Source organism: Malania oleifera, chromosome 5 (assembly GCF_029873635.1).
Source record: "Malania oleifera isolate guangnan ecotype guangnan chromosome 5, ASM2987363v1, whole genome shotgun sequence".
NCBI lineage: Eukaryota > Viridiplantae > Streptophyta > Magnoliopsida > Santalales > Ximeniaceae > Malania > Malania oleifera.
In genome coordinates, this window is record NC_080421.1 from 45,273,759 (window position 1) to 45,298,691 (window position 24,933).

The 24,933-nt window shown below is 35.5% G+C and overlaps 1 protein-coding gene across 2 annotated transcripts; it reads right to left on the reverse strand.

Annotated features, from left to right (window-relative positions):
- Positions 1-10,258: 10,258 nt before the first annotated feature.
- LOC131155758 (bifunctional TH2 protein, mitochondrial-like) lies at positions 10,259-17,622 on the reverse strand. 2 transcript variants are annotated; one of them, XM_058109143.1, is made up of 6 exons: positions 17,036-17,622; positions 16,846-16,954; positions 15,224-15,514; positions 14,709-15,123; positions 14,331-14,597; positions 10,259-11,373 (listed from the first exon to the last, which is right to left on the reverse strand). In XM_058109143.1, exons 1-6 carry the CDS (start codon positions 17,206-17,208, stop codon positions 10,958-10,960), a joined length of 1,671 nt encoding a protein of 556 aa, XP_057965126.1. In that variant the 5' UTR covers positions 17,209-17,622; the 3' UTR covers positions 10,259-10,957. The 2 variants fall into 2 exon arrangements, with proteins under 2 accessions (XP_057965126.1, XP_057965127.1); XM_058109144.1 differs by lacking the exon at positions 17,036-17,622 and having other exon boundaries at positions 15,224-15,304; positions 15,403-15,514.
- Between the last annotated feature and the right edge of the window lie 7,311 nt (positions 17,623-24,933).

Genomic DNA, 24,933 nt, shown 5'->3' on the forward strand with positions numbered 1-24,933 from the left:
GGGGATTAGAACATTTCTTAACCCACAAATAGAGGCAAGTATATTAAAGATAGAACTGGTATAATTAAATATGCGTAAAAATAAACTTATGGAAATTTTGTGGAACTAAGTAACATAATTAAAATTTACGTACAAAATAAACTCGGGTATGAATTTAAAATAAAAAGAAACTAACATAATCAAAATTTACTTACCTTCTTCTTTTACCGTGTGCTACGAACACAATAACTATCTTTAAGATATGAGATCGGAAAGAGTAGGTGAGTGAGAACTTACTCAAAATTCTCACTCCACCACAAATTCTTTCACTCACTAATCCTTCTCTTCCTTAGAAAATTGTTGTGAAAAATGAAGGTTGAGAGCTCCCTATTTATAGGAAAATTTTGGGGAAGAAATGGAATTTATAAAAGTGTGGGGAGATGGGTGAAATTATAATTTTTAAAAATTAAAGAATGGGCAAGGGATGGGCAAGGTATGGGTTGAGTATGGGATAGGGATGGAAGCCATGTGGGAGTGCTTGCCACCATTCCCACTAAATAATTTTTTTTTTTAATTAATTACTTACCTAATTAATTAATCAATAACTTAATTAATTATTCTATTATTTTATTATTTTTTTTTCTAATCATTATTATCATTATTATTATCATTGTTATTAATTTTAAACTACTTTTAGTATTTATTTATTTTATTATTTATTTTTGAACAAGAATTAAATTTAAATTTTAAAAACTCATATGGGCCCCACATGGTCTTATGGGCCCCACACAACTTCGAGACCCGAATGGATCCTACGTAACTCGAATAACTCTTATACGATTTTATGCATCCTACATAACTTTGAGACTTGTGAAAACCTCCATAGGCTTCGGGACTCATGTGGGCCCCACACAGTCTTGTGGGCCCCGCATAGGATACCTATATTATTATTATTTTATCATATATTTCTACAAATTATATCAGTTAAAACATTATTTTATGTACTTATTTACGTATATAAACAGTGTCTTGTGGCTCCGGGACTCATGTGGACCCCACATAGTCTTGTGGGCCCCACATATGATACCTATATTATTATTATCTTATTATGTATTTCGACAAATTATGTCTGTCAAAACACTATTTTATGTATATATACTTATTTACGTGTACAAATAGTGTCTATCCTGTTTATCCTATGAAATTCCATTTTGACCAGGCCGACCTCCAAGGAGCGACTGAGCCACAATGGTCTCTAAGCACTCGTTAAGACAAGGTCTTTCTTATGCATCAAACATGGAATCAAGGATCCTACAGAAAACACTTCTATATTGATATTAATTTAATGACTATTTTTATTATTTTATTATTATTGTACTTTAATCATATATATATATATATATATATATTTTTGGGTCATCACATAATGAGCTTTGTATTCACTTGAATTTGAGCTTTAATGACTTGATTCTTGAAGTTTCATCACTTGTACAAAACATGTTAAATGACCTTTTATTTGTTATCATCAAAACAAGATTAGTAAGTCATGTTAAGCCAACAATCTCCAACTTTTTTATGATGACAAATAAGAAGCAAAAGTGAGTGAACCTTGATAAGGCTCCCCCTTACAATGAGCATATTTTTAACAATGTTTTGATAATATAATAATCATTCAATAGTATCAACTTCAAATTTTATCATCAATATATTTTATATTTCATCATATATTTCAAGTAATTTTAATATCTCAGTTTTTCTCAATCCTTCTCCCCCCTTTGACATCAATCAAAAATAAAAAAATAAGAAGCAATCAAAAGTCCAAAGTAGACACAAAGTTATACACACAAAATGATATTCATAGAAAGCCAAAGGTGTACATAGTGTCATAGGCAACTTGAGATACATACCCAAAAAACCAACAAACTAAAATACTATCTGAAACAAAAACAAATTGAATACATATATAAAGAGATAACAAAAACATTGATAGAGCACTGTAATACATAGCATAGTTGTTGACTTTTTGAGTTTAATTTTCGCACTTTTAATTCCGCACATGTATGCTAATACTTGATCTGCTATGAATGTTTTAATTGCTTTGAATATTTGCATACATACTTGCTGGGGAATTGAGTCTGTTTTTAGAAAGACCTTAAGTTGTGTTTTACTTCTGTTGGTTTGGTTGAACTTAGGAAGAAAATATTTAAATTTTCAATTCACCCCCCTCTTGGGAATACACCAATTCCAACAATAACAAGATCATCAAGCATCAGCAGCAGCTGCATCATCATCATCACCAACACTATCATCATTTCCTTTAGCTTTCTTTTCCTCAGATTCCTCATCTGATGCATCATTACTCGGATAACGTGAGGAACTAGCCTGATAATGTTCCAAATAGCTAAGTCTTTGATCTATGGAGGAAATATGAGATTGAAGGGGGGGAATGACTTATTGAAGAGATTAAAGTCCTAAGCGTACGTCACTACTAAAAGTTGTGAACTGATGATGGAATGGCATGAACCATGAAGGGGCATCAAGTTATGGTTCAGGCTACCATTCAAGAGGTGGAGCTTGCTCAGGGGTTGGCCTAGGTTGTCTTCTTCCTCTTAGAAACCAACCCTGGTCATGCTTCTCATATCCCATCTATTTTAGAGTTGTAGAATAGAACAAATCATACCGAGTTCTTTTGATAAACAACTCATTCAGACTAATGATACTAAGATGAGAAAACAACATATTGAGAATGCCTCCATAAGGAATAGTAACCCAACAAGCTTCCAACCTTCTCCACATCCATTTTAAAAGCAAACTATACAAGTCAAGTTTTTTTCCTTTCAAAAGACACCACATGATGAAGCAATCTACATATGACATGTAATCATGTGATCCAACTTGAGGTGTGATGTTGTAGGTTATGATTTTCTGAAGAATCTGAGCTTGAAGGTTCAGTTGAGTGTACTTGGGAGGAGTTCTGAATTGTTCGGGTGCTTCTACCATAATCAAAGGTGAGAATTCCTCTAGTGTGAATCTTTGATCCATAATCCAAGTATGGGAAAATGCAGGACACTCAAAGTCACCTCGGTCAATATGAAGAATGGGGGCCAAGCTTTAAGGATTTAAGGAAATTTTATGGCCTCTAACTTCGGTGGAAAGAACCGATTGATTTTGAGTCATGTTGGCATAGAAAATCTTAACAAGATTAGGGTATAGACCCTTTTCTTGATAGACTGCAAGATTTTTCCAACCTATTGCCCTGAACATTAGTAAAAGATTCAGAAAATCTTCTATGAAGAAAGTGGTGTCAATTATCTTACCAAGTATAGGATCAATTGCACGAAGATGAAGACAATACCTTTGTTTGGCTTACGAAGTAACCAACCACTGATCTAGGTTATCTTCTTCTTGGCTAGAGGTAGAACCTTGATTGGCAGTCCATTTGGTTCTCGGCATATTTGTGAACGATTATTGGTAGAAACCCTAGAAATATGAAATGGGTAAATGTGAGAAGATTTTTGTGGTATAATTGATGATGTATATGTGAGTACAATTTATGAGTGTCCTTATAGTTGCAGTTGATTAACAAACGGTTATGTTTTGTATACACTAAAACTCATGTTAGCTACACACTGGTAATAATCTATTTTTTTTTTACTGAGAAGTGTCACACCCAATTATACAACTCGTTTTTTTCAGGACCTTCTGGTGATCGAGCTTAGCCAGCTCCAGGGCAGGGTTCAATAGTTTAGAATAGTGTGAGTGGTTGTAAGAACTTGAAGTATTTAAGTTTATGTCTTAAATCCTAGTTACGTAATATGGTTGAATGGATACACCTTTTTGGATGCATAGTATAGTAATATGGTATTTTATTTGAGGATGTTTAATTATTTTCCACTGCTTGGATGATATTTATGGTATCAGAAATCTATGAATGGAACACATAACACCTCGGGCCCCACTCTCGGGTTTGAGGCATTACAGACATTCCCTTGGGTCCCACTTTTTGGCGCCCAAGGCTGCATCATCTATGCACTAGCTCTCGCACTTTGGTATATGGGACATCCCAAGTTCATCCCTCAAACAACCTGCTTTTCTGAGTCCCATTTCAAATACAAGGAAGCATTTGAGATAAAGAATATCAATAAAGCCAAGGTAGCCTAGTAGAACCCTGAGATCTTGGAGAAAGGTGAGTGCACCTCATGCGTCACCATGGATTACCTAGCCTAGTAGGAAAAGTGAGGCAAATCCCACAAGGTCCTGAGGGCACAAAGGCTAAATAGGCATATGCCTAAGCCCATGGACTTGGAGGACTATTAAGATGAATTCTAGGCTCGCCAACATGTTTACCATCAGGAATGACAAGAAAAGGTCCAAAAGCTAAAAGGGCAGAAGAAGTGACTGAAGGAAACATTGTAAGGAAAGGTCCACGAAGAATAAAATTTGAGGGTTAGGATTAACAACCTGACTTAGCTAAACTAGAATTTATAGAAGATATCGAGGGAAAAAAAACAAGAGCATAAGTCAACCAAGAAGAGTGTGCAATCAGAGGTCAATCAGGTATCTGCGAAAAACCAAGCACTGAAAAGGCAACAGAAAGAGTTGGATGATGAGAGGAATTAGTGGGTTGAGAGAGCTTTGCAAGTGGAAAAGTAATTTGACCGATTTATGGGAATGATCCAAGAGCTAGGAGCAAGGTTCAAAGAGGCTCAACTCTGGAATCAAAAGTAGTAACATGACCTTAATGCCCAAAAAGATTATGCGGATCAGTTGGAGGAGGTCATTATGAAAAGGGAGCAATGCGCAACCCTTTAAGCTGCAAAAAGAGACACATGGGCAAATCTTTGCATCATTGTTGGTGTGTATCATGCCATGTAGGACCCCCTTCCTCGAGGGCAAAGCTTCACATCATCTATGTCACACTCTATCCAAGGTGGACAGGGGATCTGCCGACTTAGCCGGAACTGCCGTAAAATCAGTCCAGTAAGTGCCACTCCATAATCTAAAAGCAAATCAAAGGAATTCAAATGATTTGTACCCCCACTAAAGTAGATATGCAGTAGTTGGGTGTAGATATCCGTTGTATGTGGCATCCATATAAACTTCTAATAAACAATATTTGTAAGAGCAATATTGAATGTTAATTCATGACATTTTACGATTCCAATGGTAATGAAAATGTATTACTTGATCCTAACGCATCATATCAATGTCATATTGGTGTGACCATAGAGTATGCATAGGGACATGTGGAGCATAAAATGAAGCTCGCCACTTGCAATATATTATATTCATATAAAGTTCGACAGAACTTATCATTATTTAAAAATATAAAAATACACTTAACTTTTTCAATGTATGGAAAGTAAAACACATACTAACCTGATGGCAAGTGGGTACGGTCTATCACTGACATCATTAGAAAGATGCGGTATGCCAAGTCTAATGGGAGCAATGAAAGGGATCATCCACTCCCATGCCCAAACCTACAAACCTCCAATTGAGTGTGCCCTCCTCCCCCCCCCCCCCCCACCACCACAACCAACTTGACATATCTCTCTATATAGCCACGCAAGTGCGGTGCTACCCCAACCGTACCTAGAAGTCATCTCCAAGTCACTAAGGAAAGGGAGGAACATCAATAAGGCATAGTATTGCAACTTGTTGACAGACAACAAGTCATATATGAGCCATAATATGTACACTCGAGCATATTGTATTACTTGCTCCTTCGATGCATTATTATCAAGCCTCAGTAGGCTGTTGTCCATCCGTGTCATTAACAGGTAAGATCCAGATCGTCCGCTCTAATCAGTGGGGGGGGGGGGTTGCATCCAAGGAGTTTAAAACAAAGGTTAGGTCAATCCTACTGTGTCGTGCTCATAATAGCATTGCATCTACTAGTAATCCTATAATGATGGCAACATCCTACAGAGTTACTGTTGCCTCGCCGCAGGGGAAGTGAAACGTGCGAGTTTCAGGCCTCCAATGCTCCAATAATGTGCTAATCTAATGGTGGTCAATTCAAATGTACCAAATTTAGTATAATAGATAGAAACTCGCTTGATGGATCCACAGAATGATTCTAAGATCATCAAACCACTGCATCTCTAGTGTATATGCACACTAACATCCTTTAAAGGCGTTAGAATGATCCTCCTCCCGTGCCTTATGGGAAGGATGGAGAGCCCCCAATGTCAGGAGCAAAGGATCGGTTGAACCAGGATCCATATTGTGGAAACATATGGGAAAATAAAAGTATGCTTAGTGAAGATGTTTATAAAGTATTGGAGAATTTGTAATATATATTATAAAAAAAATTAACTTAACAATAAAATATTAAATACAATTCATTACTATTAACTCCAAAATTCCAATTAAAATGTAACCAAGTCTGATATCATCCATCTTTGTATCATTTTTTAAAAATCATAATAACTCAATATAGAAGACAACAGTTTACGTGGTGTGGCTATAAAGTCAAACCATTATCTCACAAAAATATATTAATATAAATACACTATTGTCATAAACATACCTTGATATCAAATGAAATGAATATACAAAATCTCTAGTTGATCAATTCTTTTGAATCTTTCCTCTAGTTCATTTGAACGTTGCTCGTTAATTCCCACACTATTCGCATCTGCTACCTTCTTTGCAAGGTCAACCTTTGCATCGATCTCCTATGGGACTGTAGCCTTTCCGTGTGACTCAAGATCTACTTGCTTAGGTTGAAGAACAAGTTCCTTATTATCCTTTTGCTGTAGGATCATATTGAACATGTCCTCCATCCTTTTTTGGAAAGCAACCAAGTCCTCCATCTTTTTCTTGGAAAGCAAGGAACTCACCTCTCGTCACGTTGGAATGGTCGCCTGGTGCGGGGTGTATGGACTGGGGTGACTAATCACTTATGGCAAACTCTGACTTTGAGTTATTTGATGTGGTTATGATTTAAAGATCGAAAAAGAAAAACCTCTCAAAAAGTTCCCACAGATGGCGCCAACTATTGCTGAATAAAATTGAACGGTCTTTGGAAACGTTCTTCAATCACGACCACTTAAAAAGAGAGAAAGTATGAATGACTTGGAGGACCTCAGGTGTACTCTGGGGGATCACTCTGATGCCTAAGGGATTTTATTGAGAGGTCTATTTGCTAGCTTTGGTGCATTTCCAAGAGGGGGCGTGAATTGGAATTTAAAGCTTTTTTCTAGGTTTGACCTAAATAGCAACAGTACATTCACAGCCTAGGGTTGTCTACCTAAATGCACAGATAAGTATAATTTGAAGTATTTAAATCATGCACATCATTTATACAATAACATGCATGTGCGGTAAATATAAAGTGTGGAAATATAAACAGACACACGATATGTTATCGAGGTTCGGCCAACTGTGCTTACGTCCCCGCCTATAGCTCGCAAGGCCGAGGATTTCACTAATGGCTCACTTAACGGGTGGAACGACACCTAATACAACTAGGTTAATTAGCACAGAGCTGACCTCAACCTTTACAAACTCTCCTTGCGAAGCGGAGAAGGCCCTAGATCAAATTCATAGGGCTGACCCCAACCTGATCCTTCCGGGCTAGATCAAACCCCCTCAGGCCACGCCTGGAAATACAATAGTATTTTTCACAAAGTAACCAGTACAATGATTGTGCTTCTCAAGTAAAGTAGATATGTGCCCAAATACACGCAATATAATCAATGTACCTCAGTGATGTATGAACTATAAGTTCGGTGCTCTACGTGTGCAATCAACACTCAATATTATGGATAATCTCAAATATGCACAAGAGTGTATAAATAAGGTTTTCTTTGAAACACAATATACAATATCTCTATGTAAGCTTAGGGTTTCAAAGATGCCAATCAGAGTATTCAAACAACCTCAAAAATATTTTCTCAATTGTATCTAGCACAAGAGTTGTTTGAAATCTAACTTTATAAAATATTTTGCACACAAAAATAAAGGCTTAGGTTACTTGCAATGACAATGCAAGAACGACAACCTTCCAAGTCTTCCCACACAAGATTTATCAAGTTAAATCAGTGGAAGAACTTGGTGCTTCTACTCTCAATAAATCAAACAATCAATATAATTTAATGAGAGTATTTGTAAATATGAATAAAGCACAAGCACACAAAATATACTCACAATGCTTGCAAGATTGAGAAGGATGATGAGTATAAGTGTTTTGGAGTATAATGGGCTTAAGAAGGATTTTTGAATTTGAGAGAGTTTGGCCCTAATCAATTTTGCTAATCCTTACTAATTATAACAAATGAATAGGTATTTATAGGCAAGGAAGGATTTTTGACCGTTGGGGACATAATGGGTATAATTAAAATTGTTTTAAAACTCATTAAGAAAATTAACCTAGTTTACTCCACTTAAAATTCAATAAAAATTATTTTAACCCGCGAGGTTTGGTCGCCCAGCTAGAGGTTCGGGTGCCCTAACAAACTCAGTCAAAAATCCAATTTTTAGTGGTTCGGGTGCTCGAAGAGTGAGTCGCTCGGCTGAACAAAAGTCAGTAGCATTTGTTCGTTAGTTCGGGTGTCCGGCTCATAGTTCGGTTAACCGAACTGACCAGTTCGGTCGCCCGAGGACGATACGCTCAAAACGAGTTCGAGTGCCCGAACACAAAGTCAACATTTTGACTAGTTCGGTCGCCCAAGCCGTTTTACACGACCTAAGTTCGGTCGCCCAAACCCTCTCAACATTTTCCATTCAGTTCATTTTAGCCTTGATTTGATTCCACTGATATGAAAAGTGACGTTGGGGGACTTTCTTATGTGCAAGTGATGGGACTTAGGGTCTTTTTAAGGTCTTTTTAAGTGCGCCAAAAAACTTGGCGTCGGCTCCCTAAGGTCTCTACGGTCTTTGAGCTTTAGTTCCTACATGCATGTCATGCATTAATTATTACAGACTGTTCCTATATTACTATTACAAACTCATATAATATAAATTACAATAAGAAATAATCTTCTAGGTCTTTATGTTTTGCTTTCATGTGTCATTACTTGATCTGCTAAAATGAACTTGCACATACACTTAAAAGCCATCAAATACTTGAATATTTGTCATTATTAAAACAGGGTGCGACTTATAAGGTCAACATTATTGCAATAGTAAAAAAACATGTATGAATGAGATGCCCTTTTACCTCTTCTCCGAGTCCCCTTTTTATAGTGGTTGACCTTGTGGTGATATGTTTTTAATGGGCGCATTATTGTGTGGGCATGAATCGCTCTGACCTTTAAGAGCATTGACTTGGGTGACTCTGAAATTGCTTCATTAATGAGTGCTTTGATCTTCTCTCATGTTTATAGAAGTTATTATCATGAGTGGGGTCAAATTACGATCTTCCTATTTAATGAGGAAATTTTTGGATATATCATAGATTAAGAAATATTTTTATATTTTATGCACCTTATGGGAAAAAAGCATTCATTTAAAATGATATCATATCTTTAAATTATAATTATTTTATCCATAAAAATGGACATCTCACAAACCAAATACAACCTCAGTCTAATAAATCTTATACATAAACTTTCAACATGCAACATTAGTGCTACACTTAATTAAGAAGTTAAATTAACATCCTAAATAATTGGGCGTTCAGCAAACAAGCGCAATTTTAAACTTCTATTTATGAGGAAAATCTTATCATTTAAGATATCCTAATAATTAAAACGAATAAAATACTAAAGTTTAAAATTCAAACTCTAAGACACTTTGAAACTTGAAAATTTTGAAGAAAAGAAAAAGAAAATATAGACAAATCCATTTTTTTCACATTTAACTTTCACAAAAAGTAAAAAAGAAAATAAAAAATATATTAAATCAATTAATAAAATTCTAATTTTAAGCATCATTAATATTTAATTGTTCTTAATTTTTAATTATATTAGAACAATTTTTTTTTTTAGTATTATTTGGTATGGGAAGAAATATTTTCCGACCTATTTTCCTCATCAAAATTCTTCATCCACATTAGGCCTAAAGTACACAAAAGGAGATATGTAACAGTCAATGCAGCACTTCTTGTTCACTTACGCCCGATACCCAATACTAAGGTCTCCATAGAAGCAAAGAAGGCCAGAAGCCTTGAACACATCAAGAACCACAACCAGTTCTCAAGAAAGCATACTATGAAAAAATGATTGGAAAAACATGACTTACCTTGGTGAGAATTAAAGTAGTTACAGAAAACAATCCCAATTTGAAAATACATTCTGCAACTAAAGAAAACTAAAGACATAAGTTTGGATTTCCTTACACTTCAACCCAAAGTTTTATTAGTCTCTCAACAATCATACATACATGTCCAGGAAGATCACAACAGACCCCTAAGAAAATAATTGCTCTTCACATTGATATCGAGGAAACAGAACAATTCATTACACTTCCTAATTTTCTGTTCCCAAGCTATTCGGCAGAAATAGCCCTCCCTCCCGGATGACAAGTAAAATACGATCAAATCCAAAATTCTATCCACACGAATATACGAACACATCTCCATACCCACATAAATATATGGACACACCTCCCCCACTTTTCTGAGGCTTCCTCTAATTTCACTGCCATTTGCCAAGTGCACTACTTTAAACAACATATTCGATATCTGAATAGTTATCAAAATACAGTTATGGTGCAATAGCAATGGCATAACAGGAGTATGCAGAAGAACCAGGACTAGGTGGTCGAGCAGCAGAGAAGGAAGACCCATAAAGAAATTGTTTCGACTAACCTAAATGTTGGTAGCACGCTAAGAGTGTGCTAGCATATAATGATCCTAGATACAAGATCTGTATAGTACTGGATGGCAGTCCCTGAAGAAAAAAAGAGTAAGGGCTGACCTGTGGCCCTCATAAAAATAGCCACTATATCCTATTGTGTATAAATTTTACTAAGGGTTGCTCCTAACTACTAATGAGGTAGATAGAAGAAACTGTAGGAAGGGAGGCCTCTATGATGATCCCAAAATGAAAGCATGTATCTCAGCCCAACCAGAGACTGTGTAAAGAACACCAGAAAGCCCTTTCCGGTTAGAAGAGCCAGCTTCAGTGAGGTCTCTCTGTTTCTTCACCAAACCAGGGAACAAAGGGATAAAAGAAACACCAAACTGCTCTCCGAGCTTCTGCAGGCTTGGACTAGATCCAATCACGATGCCGACATCTGCCTCTAGCAGGCAAAGCAGGTCACCCACCGAGCCTCCAATATAAATGCTCACGTTATTGCCATCATTATCACAGTCCTTTAGGATGTTGTTGAAGGCTTGAAGCTTTTCCAATGGAGACTCCACCTCCCCAAGAATTTTGCCCGTGGAGATGGATTCTTCATAAGCTAACTCATTTGAATGTACTTTCAGAACATCTAGACCCCCTGCTCAATGCAAAAGAAAATAAATTTCAATCATCTATACAAATGGGAAAAACCTATCTTCATAGTCAAAACTTCCCTAGGATTGTAAAGGAAGATAGACTTCCATTGTAGTAGTTGGCATTAATTGAATTTAAGTTTATAATCCCAGGTTCCTAATGATATTATTGAGCATGAGGATAATCAGCAAACTCTAAAAAATTCCACTTGTTTCATAGTAAACAACCAACAATAGAAACCTGACTCGGCATAAAATGTTTTATTAGAACCAAATAGTAAACGCTATACATGAGTTGCCTAACAATAACAAAAATGGGCTCATAATCAGAAAACAGCAAAGTTGGTAAAGTGGAATCAAAGAATTTCTGAGTTTAAAAAACAAACTCCCATGTGGTATCACAAACAAATTAAATCACAAAGTGGAAGAGCGACCACCAAGATTGTCAAATAAATATCTCGCACAAGCAGATAATATACAGTTTTGCATGTGTGCAAACACTATACAAGCTTTGAACATGGTATTAAAAATGTCTCACATAAAGTTCAAGAACATCATTTATGGATAATTTTCAGGAGCCTCAAACAGATTTTCAATCAACTGCAAGTGACAAAAAATATAGCATCTTGTGCTGGCCAACTACTAGCACATGCATCCTATGGCCAGGTATATTGGAGTCAAAGGTGCATAACCAATACTATCACGATAAATTCCACAGCTTCGACTCAGGTGCTTACTACAATGTCAAATCCTCCTTATACACTTGATGGAGTGCTAAGAAACCTATATTATGTGCATGTCTAGCAAAGACAAAAAATAGTGATGGGAAGGAATTAGTCCACCTGTAACAATGACAAGCACAACAAACAAGACCAGATTCCAATTATACATGGTTGGCCCCAAGAAGATGTTGACATATTTTAATGTTGTGCTTATATATATAAGAAAGCTCTTTTGGGAAAAACCATCTCATAATTATTCAAAATCTTTTGGTTCATTTACAGCAAAACGCAAGCAGCTGTTCAGGTTTTGCAGGGACACAAGATGCTTCTGCACCTCCAACAAACACCTAATGCAACAACGTTCACATGTCCTTAGCATGCTATGTCCTAGAAATAAATATTGCAGGCAAACAGGGCACCGAAAATGTTTTTCAATTAAATTTACCATCCACATTGACCATCTAATTTATAGATTATTCCAGCACCTGTGTAAATATAGTGACCACAGAAAGTAAAAATACTCCTAATAGGCACCATAAAGTGCCATAGGCCCCTGCCTGAAATCTATGTTAGCTTAGTTCAGCCCAATATATCAAATGGCTAAAATTGAGTATCAATGCCATGTGAGAGAGTCCTGCCTACAAGAAATGTGTTATCTAGCAATGCCAGTCTATTTTCTGGATAAATTTTCTTATAAAAGAGTATTAGAAAATAAAGTGTTGATGGAACAGAAAGAAAACAGAGATGCTGCAGGAAAAACGATGATAACAATAATGATGAAGTGCAAATGACTGCATTAAGATGGCACACCACTCGAGAATGGAACTCAGCTAAGATAGCTTAGTGATTAATCTTGTGAATACTACAACAAATTGGGATTGTAAAAAAAGAATAATAATCACCAAATTTAGTGTTACACTTACTCAATGTTACACTTAATGCTTCAAAGGAAGCTTAAGGAAAAACACTGTAGCCCCTGTGAGGCACGACATTAAGGCATTGGGCATATGAATTCAGGTTTGAATTTTTATATTTGAAGAATTTGCTCCTCTCTAAGCAAGAGCTTTGTGCACTAGGCCGACCTTTATATTGAAGAATTCATAAAATGTTGTTACAACTCATGAAAAAAAGTGCAAGTACATGAATTTTCAGAAGATTTTAACAGTATAATTAACACAGTTCTAATAAAATTCACAATTTAAAAGAATAAAATTAATACATTTACATAGAAATCACATAGTAATTAAGAATTGAAAATATCAAGACATATAAATAAAAACAAAATACTTAAAGACCATAAAACTATTCTATTTCTGAAAAAAAAAACCATATTTAAGGGACCCAAATCTTTTTAGATAATGTAAACAAAGGAAATAATGTACAGAAAAGCTAGTCATTCTCAGGTGGCTGAAAGGAGGCAAAGGGAGGAGACCAAGGAGCAAAGTATCAATACTAGAAATCAATATTGGAGGCTATGCCAACAAACCCACAACTTCTGGTTACTACTTGTGGGTGGTTGTCTTGGTCAAGGCTGCCAGGGGGTCAATCTATGCTTTTGAAACTCTTGTAGAACACTGGCAAGAACTCTGTCATGGATGCTTTTAGGGTTTGGGAGTTGGGAGGATTGGAGAGTATAAATGAATAACTAATAACTAAATAATAACTTTTATTTTTGTTTGAATCAAAGAGTAATACTAAGAAAGCTCAACTTTAATATGAATTTAGCATTTATTAATGACGTTATATTAACATGAAGCCTCAAATGCATAAATGATAAATACCTGATGTGTATGTGAAGCATGTGCTTCGTATTTTCCTATAATAATAAATTTAAACATATAAACATGCACCAAAAAACGAAGCATATGCATCTTAGTTACAATAACAATTTGTATGACATGATGCATTTTTTATGTGGCTCCATATGAAGGACATCTCTTTTTGGTGCATTACATTATGCCTTGATGCATTTGATGTACATCTCACTACTCGCCTCAAGAATGTCTTTAAGAACACCACTCCCACTGAACTACATTGACCATATTAAAATCGCGAATTTGAGGTCAAGCATCACCATTCATAACAAGTACAGATTTTTTATAGTATATTCTATGATTTTGTTAAAAATTTGCAACAATTCAATTTCATTGGCAGAGGAAGTCAAATGTTGTACAGAATAATGACAAGAACATATAATTGAATGACATTTGAGAAACAAATATGTTCCAAAAAAACAATACCTGATGAAAAAGCTGACCTAATGAGATCACCACACCAACAGTACGAAAGCACATGAACATCTGCCTCCAGATTTACATCTTTCACAATCTTTTGAAAGAACCCTCTACAACCATCTTGAAGGATGAGGCGTTGACCTGCTCTTTTTATATCATCCACATTTAAACCCTTGAGTACTCCTGACTCAACCACTCTTAAATTTGCCTTTTTTTCAAAATCAGAAAGTTGCTCAAGTGCTTTACACAGACCTTCATAATTAAAATTGTGTGCTGCAAATAAACAAACACAAAAGTTTAGAGAAATGTGCCATCTCAGATAAAATTTACAGGTACACAAGCATTCAATAATGAAGGATCAAGTCTACATAACAGTTATTCTACCTGTTTCACTGGGCATGATGCTTTCTATGCATTGTTCATACTCTTCCGAATACTGTCTGGAAAGAACACCCCATGTGTTCCTTAGATCAGCTGAAGGCAACCGCGCAAGTTGGGTTTCAGATCCATTAGGATCTGACTTTGGAGCTGTTATGATTGCAAACTCTGCTAAAAGGGCAGAGGAATCAATGGCAGTGCATGTCAAATCAAAATCACAAAATATGGTAAGATTGCCTTCTGCAGGGTTAACCACTCGAGATAAGGGGACTATAGTTTTCTGAGCAACAGGTTGAGCAGAAAAAAAATCTACTTCAAGCTTCAAAGCTTGGTGATAGAGCTTTTCGATGACTTCAAGTTCTTCACCCGTCAAAGAAACACTTAGTTTATCTAACATGTCTTCAGTTTGCAGAACTGATGCCTGAATTCATAAAGATGAGCAATCAGTTGGAGCAAAATATGTAAAGCAACTCTTGTCCATTGCATGCTAAGAGAAAATACTTGGTGACAAGTAGACAAACCTCAAATTTTTTAGAGGAATAACTATCAATCCATTTCTTGTAGATGTAACTGGTTTCATTGAAATCTGATAAAGCTTGAATCTCCTTACATATAAAGGAATAAAGCCTCATATGAGGTGCCATAGCACCAAGTGAATAAGCAGCAACTTTTGTTCTCTCAAAAGGTGTGGCAATTTTACCAGAAAATTTTTCTCCTTCAACTTTTCCCGAGGCTGTTGCCAGCAAAAAATCTCTGTATTTGACTGTCGCATTGTCACAAGTGATTTCTTTTGGAAGTTCAAAGCCCCATTCCTACATAACAAATAATTTTAGAGTATGCACTAAAAAAGATGAGTCTAAATGAATACAAAATGAAGGGGAAGAAATTATTGCAGTATACAATTATAAAGTTTGATATTTACGAATTACAATCACTCTTCATGAATATCTACTTATAATATAAAAGGAGAGACTCAAGAAAAAAATCTCATTCCACCCAAACATATGACAAATCCTATGTCAACGTCAGCATATCTAACTAGCATAAATAGAAATAGAATTTTCTGATGTGTAACACACTGAGTTCCTAATAATAACAGATTCCAAGGAGTGATAATGAAGCAAAAAGCTTTCCATTGGTGATTGACTGCCATAGCAGTGCCAAAGATGAACCCAAAAACTTTAGTCATCCAAATAAATTCAAGATGACAAATGGACATAATGCACTTCATAATGGATTCCAGAATTATCTCAGAACATATCTCCATTCCTTAAATCAGACAAATTCACATAGATGTTAAGCTGGTTTCATCTCTCTTGGCTCATATTAGAGATATTTGAGTTTTGTGTTAAGATTCGATCATCAATTTTCTCAAATTCATTCAGTACAAAAATGAATGCAACAAGGCAGCAAAACACAAGTCAAATTTGCTCCAAAAAATTGGAGATAACCCCTAGAACTCAACATCTATGTTCATAATTTAATTATTTTATTTTTAAATTGTTTAATCTATTCTTTTTTTTTTAACAAAAAAAAGGTAATGAAGTTTCATATTGAGAGAATTTTATACCACGTAATTACTCTCATAATCTCTTGTCCATCCAAAATGTTGCAACTGGCTCACCAGGCCAGTTTCAGCATATTTGTATCACCATTGCTTCACAATCATCAACATAATAATGAGGATGATAACAGTCACCGTGCTTTACACAATAAAGAAGCATCTTTTACTTTCCAGAGGAAACTATAGACTATATCTTAACCGACATGAGCAGATTAACCTCATCTTCCATTCAACAAAACAATCAAAATCAAATACATATAACTATAACTTGAAAAATGTCCTACAGAAACTTAACCTAATGGACTGCAAGTGATCCAAAAATGAGAAAACGAACAGAGAAGCACCGGAGAAAAAATACCGTCTGCAAATATTTATATTTATATAGGCAGAAATTATCCCTAATCATCTAAGATTCTAATGCAAATAACGAATTTTTGAAAAATTTTCAAGAAAAGTCCACATCTATCCTAACGCTAGAATCAGTAAATTTCTAAACAAGAAACCTCGCAAACCAGAACCAAATGAGAGCGAATAGAGGCAAAGGTAAGAAACGGAGCACAGACTAGAAATCAAGCTTACCCTAGCAACATCATCGCGGTTTTTGAGCTCATTTAAAACATGTTTCCGCAATTTGCAAATTGCAACTCTGTCTTCATCATCATCCGCACAGTCTTGTGCCAACTCGTACCTGATCATTCACGATAACCAAGAATTTAGAGAGATAAAGAGAGCAAGCGAGAGAGAAAGAGAGAGATCAAGAAGCACGCACGCCTGAGCAAAAGCTTTAAGGATATGGACATCCTGAGAGATACAATGGCGAAAAGATTGGGAATCCAAGTCGCCCGAGGCCAGGCAAATGACAAAAGGCGTGTAAACCGCGAACACTGATTCGGCCTTGAACTTGATCCAAAATCTCCTCGCTATCCCTCCTTCGTCTCCCATCCCCTAGCTCTAACTCTTGTCAATGAAAAAGACTGCGGCGGCGGCAACAGCAACAACAATCTCGAGGACGACGATATCCGATTGCAATCAAAACGCAAATACTCACAGAGATTCCTCCAACGCACGGATAAGATCAAACCAAAAATCCGCAGAAACGATCACCGTAGCTAGGGTTCTTGTTCAGAGATTTGGACTCAACAACAGACTCGCGGAGAAAGAAAAGAGAGAGAGAGTAGGGAGTTGGTGAAAGGATTATTATGTACGTTTGATACTTTGAGTTATATACAAGTCCCTTTTTGCGGGAAGTGTAAAAGGGTAGCCGGCGGTCAACCTAGAACACGCGAGTGGTGTGACTCGTGAGCGGTGGGCAGGTTCGGAGGAGGCACCATTCCACCGGCTGACCCAGTCACCGGTGACGGAGTTAGTCACCGCGTCCGCCTTTTCTCTTCCCTTTTCTTTTTCTATTTTTAAATTTTAATTTTAAATTTAATCTAATTAATTATTTTATTTATCAGATGTTCTCATTTAATACTCTTCCCCTGCCCTAAATTAATATTTTTATTTATTTATGTATTGATTTATTTATTAATTATTGGAGCATATATATATATATATATATATATGGTTAATGTTACAAATTTACTATATAATTTTCTTTTGGAAGGGTAGCAACATGGATGAGATAAAGCTATCATTAATTCTTTTGTCTTGATAAATGAATTAATGCATCTAAATTTAAACAGGTTTAATGCATGCACCACTGGTTATGTATGCAGTCACTATTTTACAATTATTCCACGCCTCTCCCCATTTGCATTTAATTACTTGTATAAATTTTTATTTTTGAAAAAATTTCTTCAATGTGAATATTTTTGTATAAACATTTATCGTGTATTTGAAAGCAAGTATTTGAGACTTTAGATTTAAATTTATGTGAACTTGACAAAATTTTAATATAATTTTATATTATAATTTGTCAAATTCACACAAATTCAAATTCAAGTTTCAGAATTTGCACTTTCAAACACTATTTAAAAAAAAAATTGTTGTATGTGTTTATAATAAAAATGAAGGGTAATTTATAAGAAAGAAAATGCATGTAATTAATTTTTTTATTAATTACATTTAAATCTACACTTTTATCTACATATTTACATAAAATAAAAATTAATTTGTACAAGTAATTATAGAAATCTATTTTCCTAATACACTATAAAAAATAAAGTTACTAGTGATAGTTTTAAACCGTCACTAATAATGACGTAACCGTCACTAATAAGTTAAAACAGCGGTGACGAATACTTATTAGTGACGAATTCTAAAACCGTCACTAATAATGGAGTATTAGTGATGGTTCTAAAATCGTCACTAAAAGTTGCACTATTAGTGACGGTTTGATAACCGTCACTAATGCTTCCTAGTGCTCCTATTAGGTTTGGGGAAGCTTCTCTGCGAAGAAAACTTATATTTCCTTCAACTTTCTCTCTCTAAACTCGTCTCTCTGCCTTCTCTCTAGCTTTTCGGCTCAGATTCAGTCCGAATCGACGATCGGAGGACACTACAGTGTTTTAGGGAAGATTCTCTACACATCTAGTGGATCAACTTTCTAAACTGGGTTTCTTGGGAAACGCTCCTAAGTTGAGGTAAGGTTTGCATTCTCAGTTTTGAATTTTTAAAAGGTTAATTAAGGTTATTAAATTGAGAAAATATGGAAATAGTAGTTTATTTGGGATTATTTTTTTAAACTAGGGATCGAGTGAGCATCACAGGCATTAATTTGGGATACCTGTTGGTGTAGTTCGAGGATTCATATAAGGGGGATTTTATATATATTAAATCAGGTTTTCATGAATTAAATGAAAATGGGTTATGTTATATATATATGTATATATGTTTTTATGTGGGTATAAAATGTCAACCGTTTAAATTATGTTTTCTGAACTTAGGGTTGCCTATTTAGCTACGTATATATGAAAATGAATTGATGAAAGTGGAAAGTATTTTAGGATAATTATGTAAGAAATAAAGGTATATTTTCAGTATATAAACGTTAAACGTTGGTTGACTTATTTTACAGGCAATGTATGAGTTTTACTATTAAAATATGTGGCATGAGTTGATAGTAATGCAGTGTAAACATATGTTATATGTATGAGATGCAGAATATGTAAGAAATGCATTGTTAGTGAAATGTTATAAGGACTATGTTACTTGTGTTTGGTAATGCAACCATGTATGCAATGACAGCTAAAAGGAGCTGTAGACTAATTGATGATAGCTAAAAGGAGCTGTGTTAGCAGATTATAGCACATATCTATATAGACTAACTGATGTACAACTAAAAGGAGCTGTACTATGAATGAATGAAATGAAAATGAAATGAAATGGAAATGTGAAGGAAATGGATATTAAATATGAAATGTGAACGATGTAAAATGTGAAAGGTTACGTAAAGTGAAATGTTATGAAATGCTAAAATTATGAATATGAACAGTTATGAATTGTTGAATAACGATTGACAGAACAATGTATTATGGTATTATCAAGTATTTATGCTAGTAAAACATGTTACGCTAGGGCGGGGCAAACTCTTTGCTTGAGGGATTGCTGAGAAAGGCGAGTGCACTAGTAGTATTAGATGTGGCAGTAAACTGCATAACACACTAGGGTAGAGGGAAACTACTTGTATGGGCCGATAGATTTCCTTATTCTTGGGGGCCTTCGCTGGTAAACTTTGTATGAATTGTGAGAGTACGAGATTATTCTATCACTTGAGAGCTTACTGAGTAAGACGAGTGCCCTGATATACTTCAGTTGCGACATTTAGGTTGCCTAATGTATCAGAGCAGAGGGGTGCTACTTGTATGGGCGAGTAATCACACCTATTCTTAGGTAATCTCATGGGTAAATATTTTGTATGTATTTGAATAGGATCAGAAAATGGTTTTCAGAATTTATGATAATGGTTTGCAAATGATATTGAAATATTAATTATAATCTACTATTGACCACATGCTATTTTAATATATATTACTTCTTCCCTTACTGAGATGTGTCTCACCCGATTACAAATTTATCTTTTTGGGACCACTACGTAAACGAGCTTAGAGAAGCTCGAGGTTGATAGCATTTTTGGGGTTATAGAAAGAGAAAAGAGGCATAAACATTATGATGATATTTTGGGATGTAAATAAGTTATGTTTTACGTTTAATGTTTAAAGTCTTCTGGATTTTGTGGATAGTTGTGAAGCATACTGGTGTTCGTGAATAATGATTGTTTTTGGAGATATGTGTATATATGAGAATACAAGTGATGAATGGTTATTATGGACTATGGATAAAAATAGTAAACTCTGGTATTTCTTTTTATAATTAAGGATCATAGTTATGTTTTCCACTGCGTATGTATGATTTAATTGTGGATTATTAGGATTTTATCAAGTATAACGCACCAAACCAGGTTTAAGGGTTCAGGGCGTTACTGGCAAGGTCGGTCGACCGAGGCGTTTATAATGTGAATGGTCAGTCGACCAGGTTGTGTAAATTTTGAATTTTAGCCTTAACTTTGAACTTACAAAATTTCACCCCTGTATGTATGAGTATGGTATTAAAGTTAGGGGATTTTTCATGAAAAGTTTGGGACCTAGGATCAGTCTATGGTCGTGTTTTGATTTCCTACGGTCGGTCTATGGTCATCCTGAGCTCTCAATCATATCATGCATGAAATGTTTTGTAACGACCTGAATAATAATGAGATTTAAATAATAAGAAGGAAGGGAAATGGAAATCGGAAACAGAAGGAGGCCGTAGACTTCGTCAATGACATTGCATTCTAGGGGATAACCATAATTTCAAGGAAATTGCCAGGACTTGTCGACGAATATAGGGCCTCGTCAATGAGTGCATAAGAAAATTTGTTAACGAACACAGGGCTTCTTCACCGAGAAAATACCAAGAGAGGTTTTGGGGCAGCCTGAATTTTGTCGACGAATTTAATGAAGGACTCGTCAACGAGGTGACATGTCTCGTTGACGAAATCCCCTATCTATAAATAGAAAAATCCAGATTTTAACTTACAAACGAAGCTACCTTTTCCCTCTCTCTCTCCCCTTCGGTTCTCTCCCTTTCTTTCGTCGATTTCGGGCCAGATCTTCACCGGATTGACAATCCGAAGTCACCACGACGCTCCTGAGAAAGTTCTCTCCAAATCTGCCAGAGCGGATCGTCGGTGAAAGTAAGGTGGAAACCATCCCAAATCCAGGGTAAGACTTTTTACTCAATATTTGGATTTGTGAGAGTTGTAAAATGTGTTATACGCTTAGGAATACTGAAATTTAATTCTGGGTAATGTTGTTTCCAGGGGTGTTGAATTGGGAACTTAGGGAATCATCCTTAAGTTGAGGTAAGTCTTTTAAGCCGAATTTGACTTAGTGATAGTTATAGAAAATGTTGTACGTACGAAAATACTGAACTTTAATATTGGGAGTTTTCATTTTCAGGGTGTTGAGTTAGGAACCCTGCGGGTGCGGGGCAATTTTATTAAGGGCTTTCTAGGAATTAGGTAAGGGGATAAACTAAACTAGTCTTTTTAAGAAAATGTATATATATATATATATATATATATATATATATATATATATATGTATGTATGTATGTATAGCATCTGATTTCTAAAAAATAAATATGATTTATGTTTTTGGGGAAATACTGTTGAAATAACGATATGTTGAATATGCGGAAAATCAGTTCAGTGTGGCATGAGTATAAATGTTGTGAAATATTGTCTTCTGGGATGAGATTATGATATGGGTTTTATAATGGAAAAATCGACGTATGGGTCGAGATTTTATATATGTGGTTGCCGACGTACGGGCCGTGCTATGTTATGATTTTCCAGTGTACGGGCTGTGCTATAATGTGGTTTTCCGGCGTACGGGTTGTGCTATGTTGTGATTTGCTAGCATACGGGCTTTGCTATGTTGTGATTTGCCGGCGTACGGGCCATGCTATGTTGTGATTTTCCAGTGCACGGGCTATGCTATGATGTGATTGCCGGCGTACGAGCCGTGCTATGATAAAATGTGTAATACCGGCATACAAGCCGATGATTTTCATGATATATGTATATACGCAAAATGATATGAATAATCTGTTAATTAACGATATGAGATATCCATGTATCATGATTTTAGTATATGTATATGATATCAAAACCTGATTGGCTTGGTCTAGGCTAGCACTTGCACGGTACCGTTGCTATGTGTCCATGGTCTTCGTGATCATGATATTTGTGTTAACGCCGCTGTACGGAGTGATGTGAGATTAGATGGTCGATGTGGTTATTAAAGAAGTGTAATGTTATCACCCCTGGTGTATGGACCAGGTCTGGCAGACCCATCGGACCTATAAACTACTGTTTGACTTGACAATGGTCGGCCAACAATTGTCAGGTCCCGCCTTCGGGCCACACAACCCAGTCATGTAGGGGTAATACATGACAATAGCCAGCTAACCTACTAGGATTGTTTTTATGTTATTATTACTATATGAGATGAGATAGATTTATGAAAATGTAATATGTTCTGCCATGATTTGATATATACTTGTTTTCCTAGATTTGACAAACAGTTATTGAATATGTTATGTATGGTATATGTAGAACACAGAATACTCATGTTGCCGCACACTAGTATTAGTTTATTTCCCTTACTGAGAGGTGTCTCACCCCTAAATCTTATAAACTTTTCAGGAGCCCCAGATAGGAGAGCGGGAAAAGCCCCGCTGAGCTAGTGTTGTTTATCTGCCCTCTGCGAAGGGTAAGTTTTTGTAGGGACAGTTAGATTTTGTGGGAAATGTCCCTAGTTATGATTTTTGGGGTGTGTATATAAAGAAATACAGTGGTATAGTGACTCTGGTATATTGTAATGCATGTTATGGTGAGATGTATATGATTATATGCTTTCTGCTGCTTAGGCTTCTGCTATATATTCTGTTAAATCCCTGGTACCCATGGGTCCAGGTGGATGGTGACCTACTGAGCTGGGATTTATGACGTTAATATTATTATATAAAAAAAATGTGGAAAAATGAGCAAGTCGTGACATGTATTATTACAGACCAAATCAAAAACTAAATGCAACACAATATAAAACAAATGTCTTCTTCTTCTTCTTCTTTTGCTCCTCTGATTCGTCATGGAATATGCCAAGTTATGTGAGCTTTAAGTTCTGTTTTGGTTTCCATTTTTCTTGTTTCTTATGTCTATGCTAACATGTAAACATGTTCATACACTAAATGCACATATAAGATATTTGTACTTTATCAACATCAAAACATAGATCAGACTCAAAAAGTTAATACTGTCGTCATAGGAAATCTTGAACCTAAATGTTATTCGTTCAATATGAAAAACCTACAACATTCCGTAGTTGCTAAACAACAATACATATTTAGCAACTGCAGACCTACCAATCACCCAAACCCATACCAACCTCCCATGCTTTTGTAAAATTAGGAAACCTTTCAAATGCATTCCTATAAGTATGAGTTGTAGTCACCTTTATTATAGCTTTTGAGGGGGGGCGGGGGGGGGGGGGGTTATTTTTCCTTCAAATTTCCTTTTATTTTTGAAGTGCCAGATGCAATATACCGTGGCTTCCTGGCACATTTTCTTGGCAACAACTTGGACTCCCGTACCCCTTCCTTCTTTGTGTAGCCATTTGAGAGAGGCTTTTAGAGTCGACATGGACCTTGATATACCCAACCACCCCTTTAGATGCTCCCAAACCTCCTTTGTAATCCTGCATTTAAAAAACAAGTGCTCCATTGTTTCCACATCTGAGCTGTAGAACACACATAGGTGACTGGTTCCTTCAATGATACTCTTATCAGAAGTGGGTAATTTGCCCTTTGCACTCAACCACAACATAAAAGAGTGTTTAGGTGTACTACCACTCCTCCAACCACATCATACCAAGGGACTTTATTTCCCTTATTTCTCCAGAATTGATACACTTTCGAACAAATCAGATTACCATCAATCACCCACTGATTAAGTTGGTTTTCTACAACATTATGGTTCATGTTCCCTTGCATCAAAGTGTTTTTAATTTCTATGATTTTCTTAAACAAAGGTGAGTCCTTATGCTTTGATGAATTTCTTTTGAAAGAAAGATAAGAAGGTATCTTTATTTATAAAAGTGAACTTCTAGAAGATTAATATTTCTCAAAGAAATAAATTTTTTAAACCATATATAGAAATATGGGATTTAGAATGAAAATATTCTTATCTTTTGAAAGTAAGACAAAATATTCTTAACAAAATTAAATTTCTATTATAGCTGTAGACAATAAATTCAGCCAAAATTTGATAAAATTACATTTACAATGTCTAAAAGTTAACGTTTGAACTTAAAAGCGCAAATAATGTAAATAATTTCATACAAAAAAAATATAATTATCTTTTCAAAGTAAGACAAGTATTTCTTAAAAAAAAAAATCTAAACTCAATAATATTAGATAAATTTAAATTTAAACGTTTTATTTTGAATAGGTCAAGATTTTGATCTAGAAATTCATTCTACTCAAAAATAAAATAAATGCAGTTGTATTATAAAATGCACAAACGAGATGCTGTGGTTTGTCATAATCAAAAACAGGATCGGACTCAAAAAGCCAATAATTAGCTCAATTAGTCGACTGATTTGCTCGGGGTAGCGAGACTAA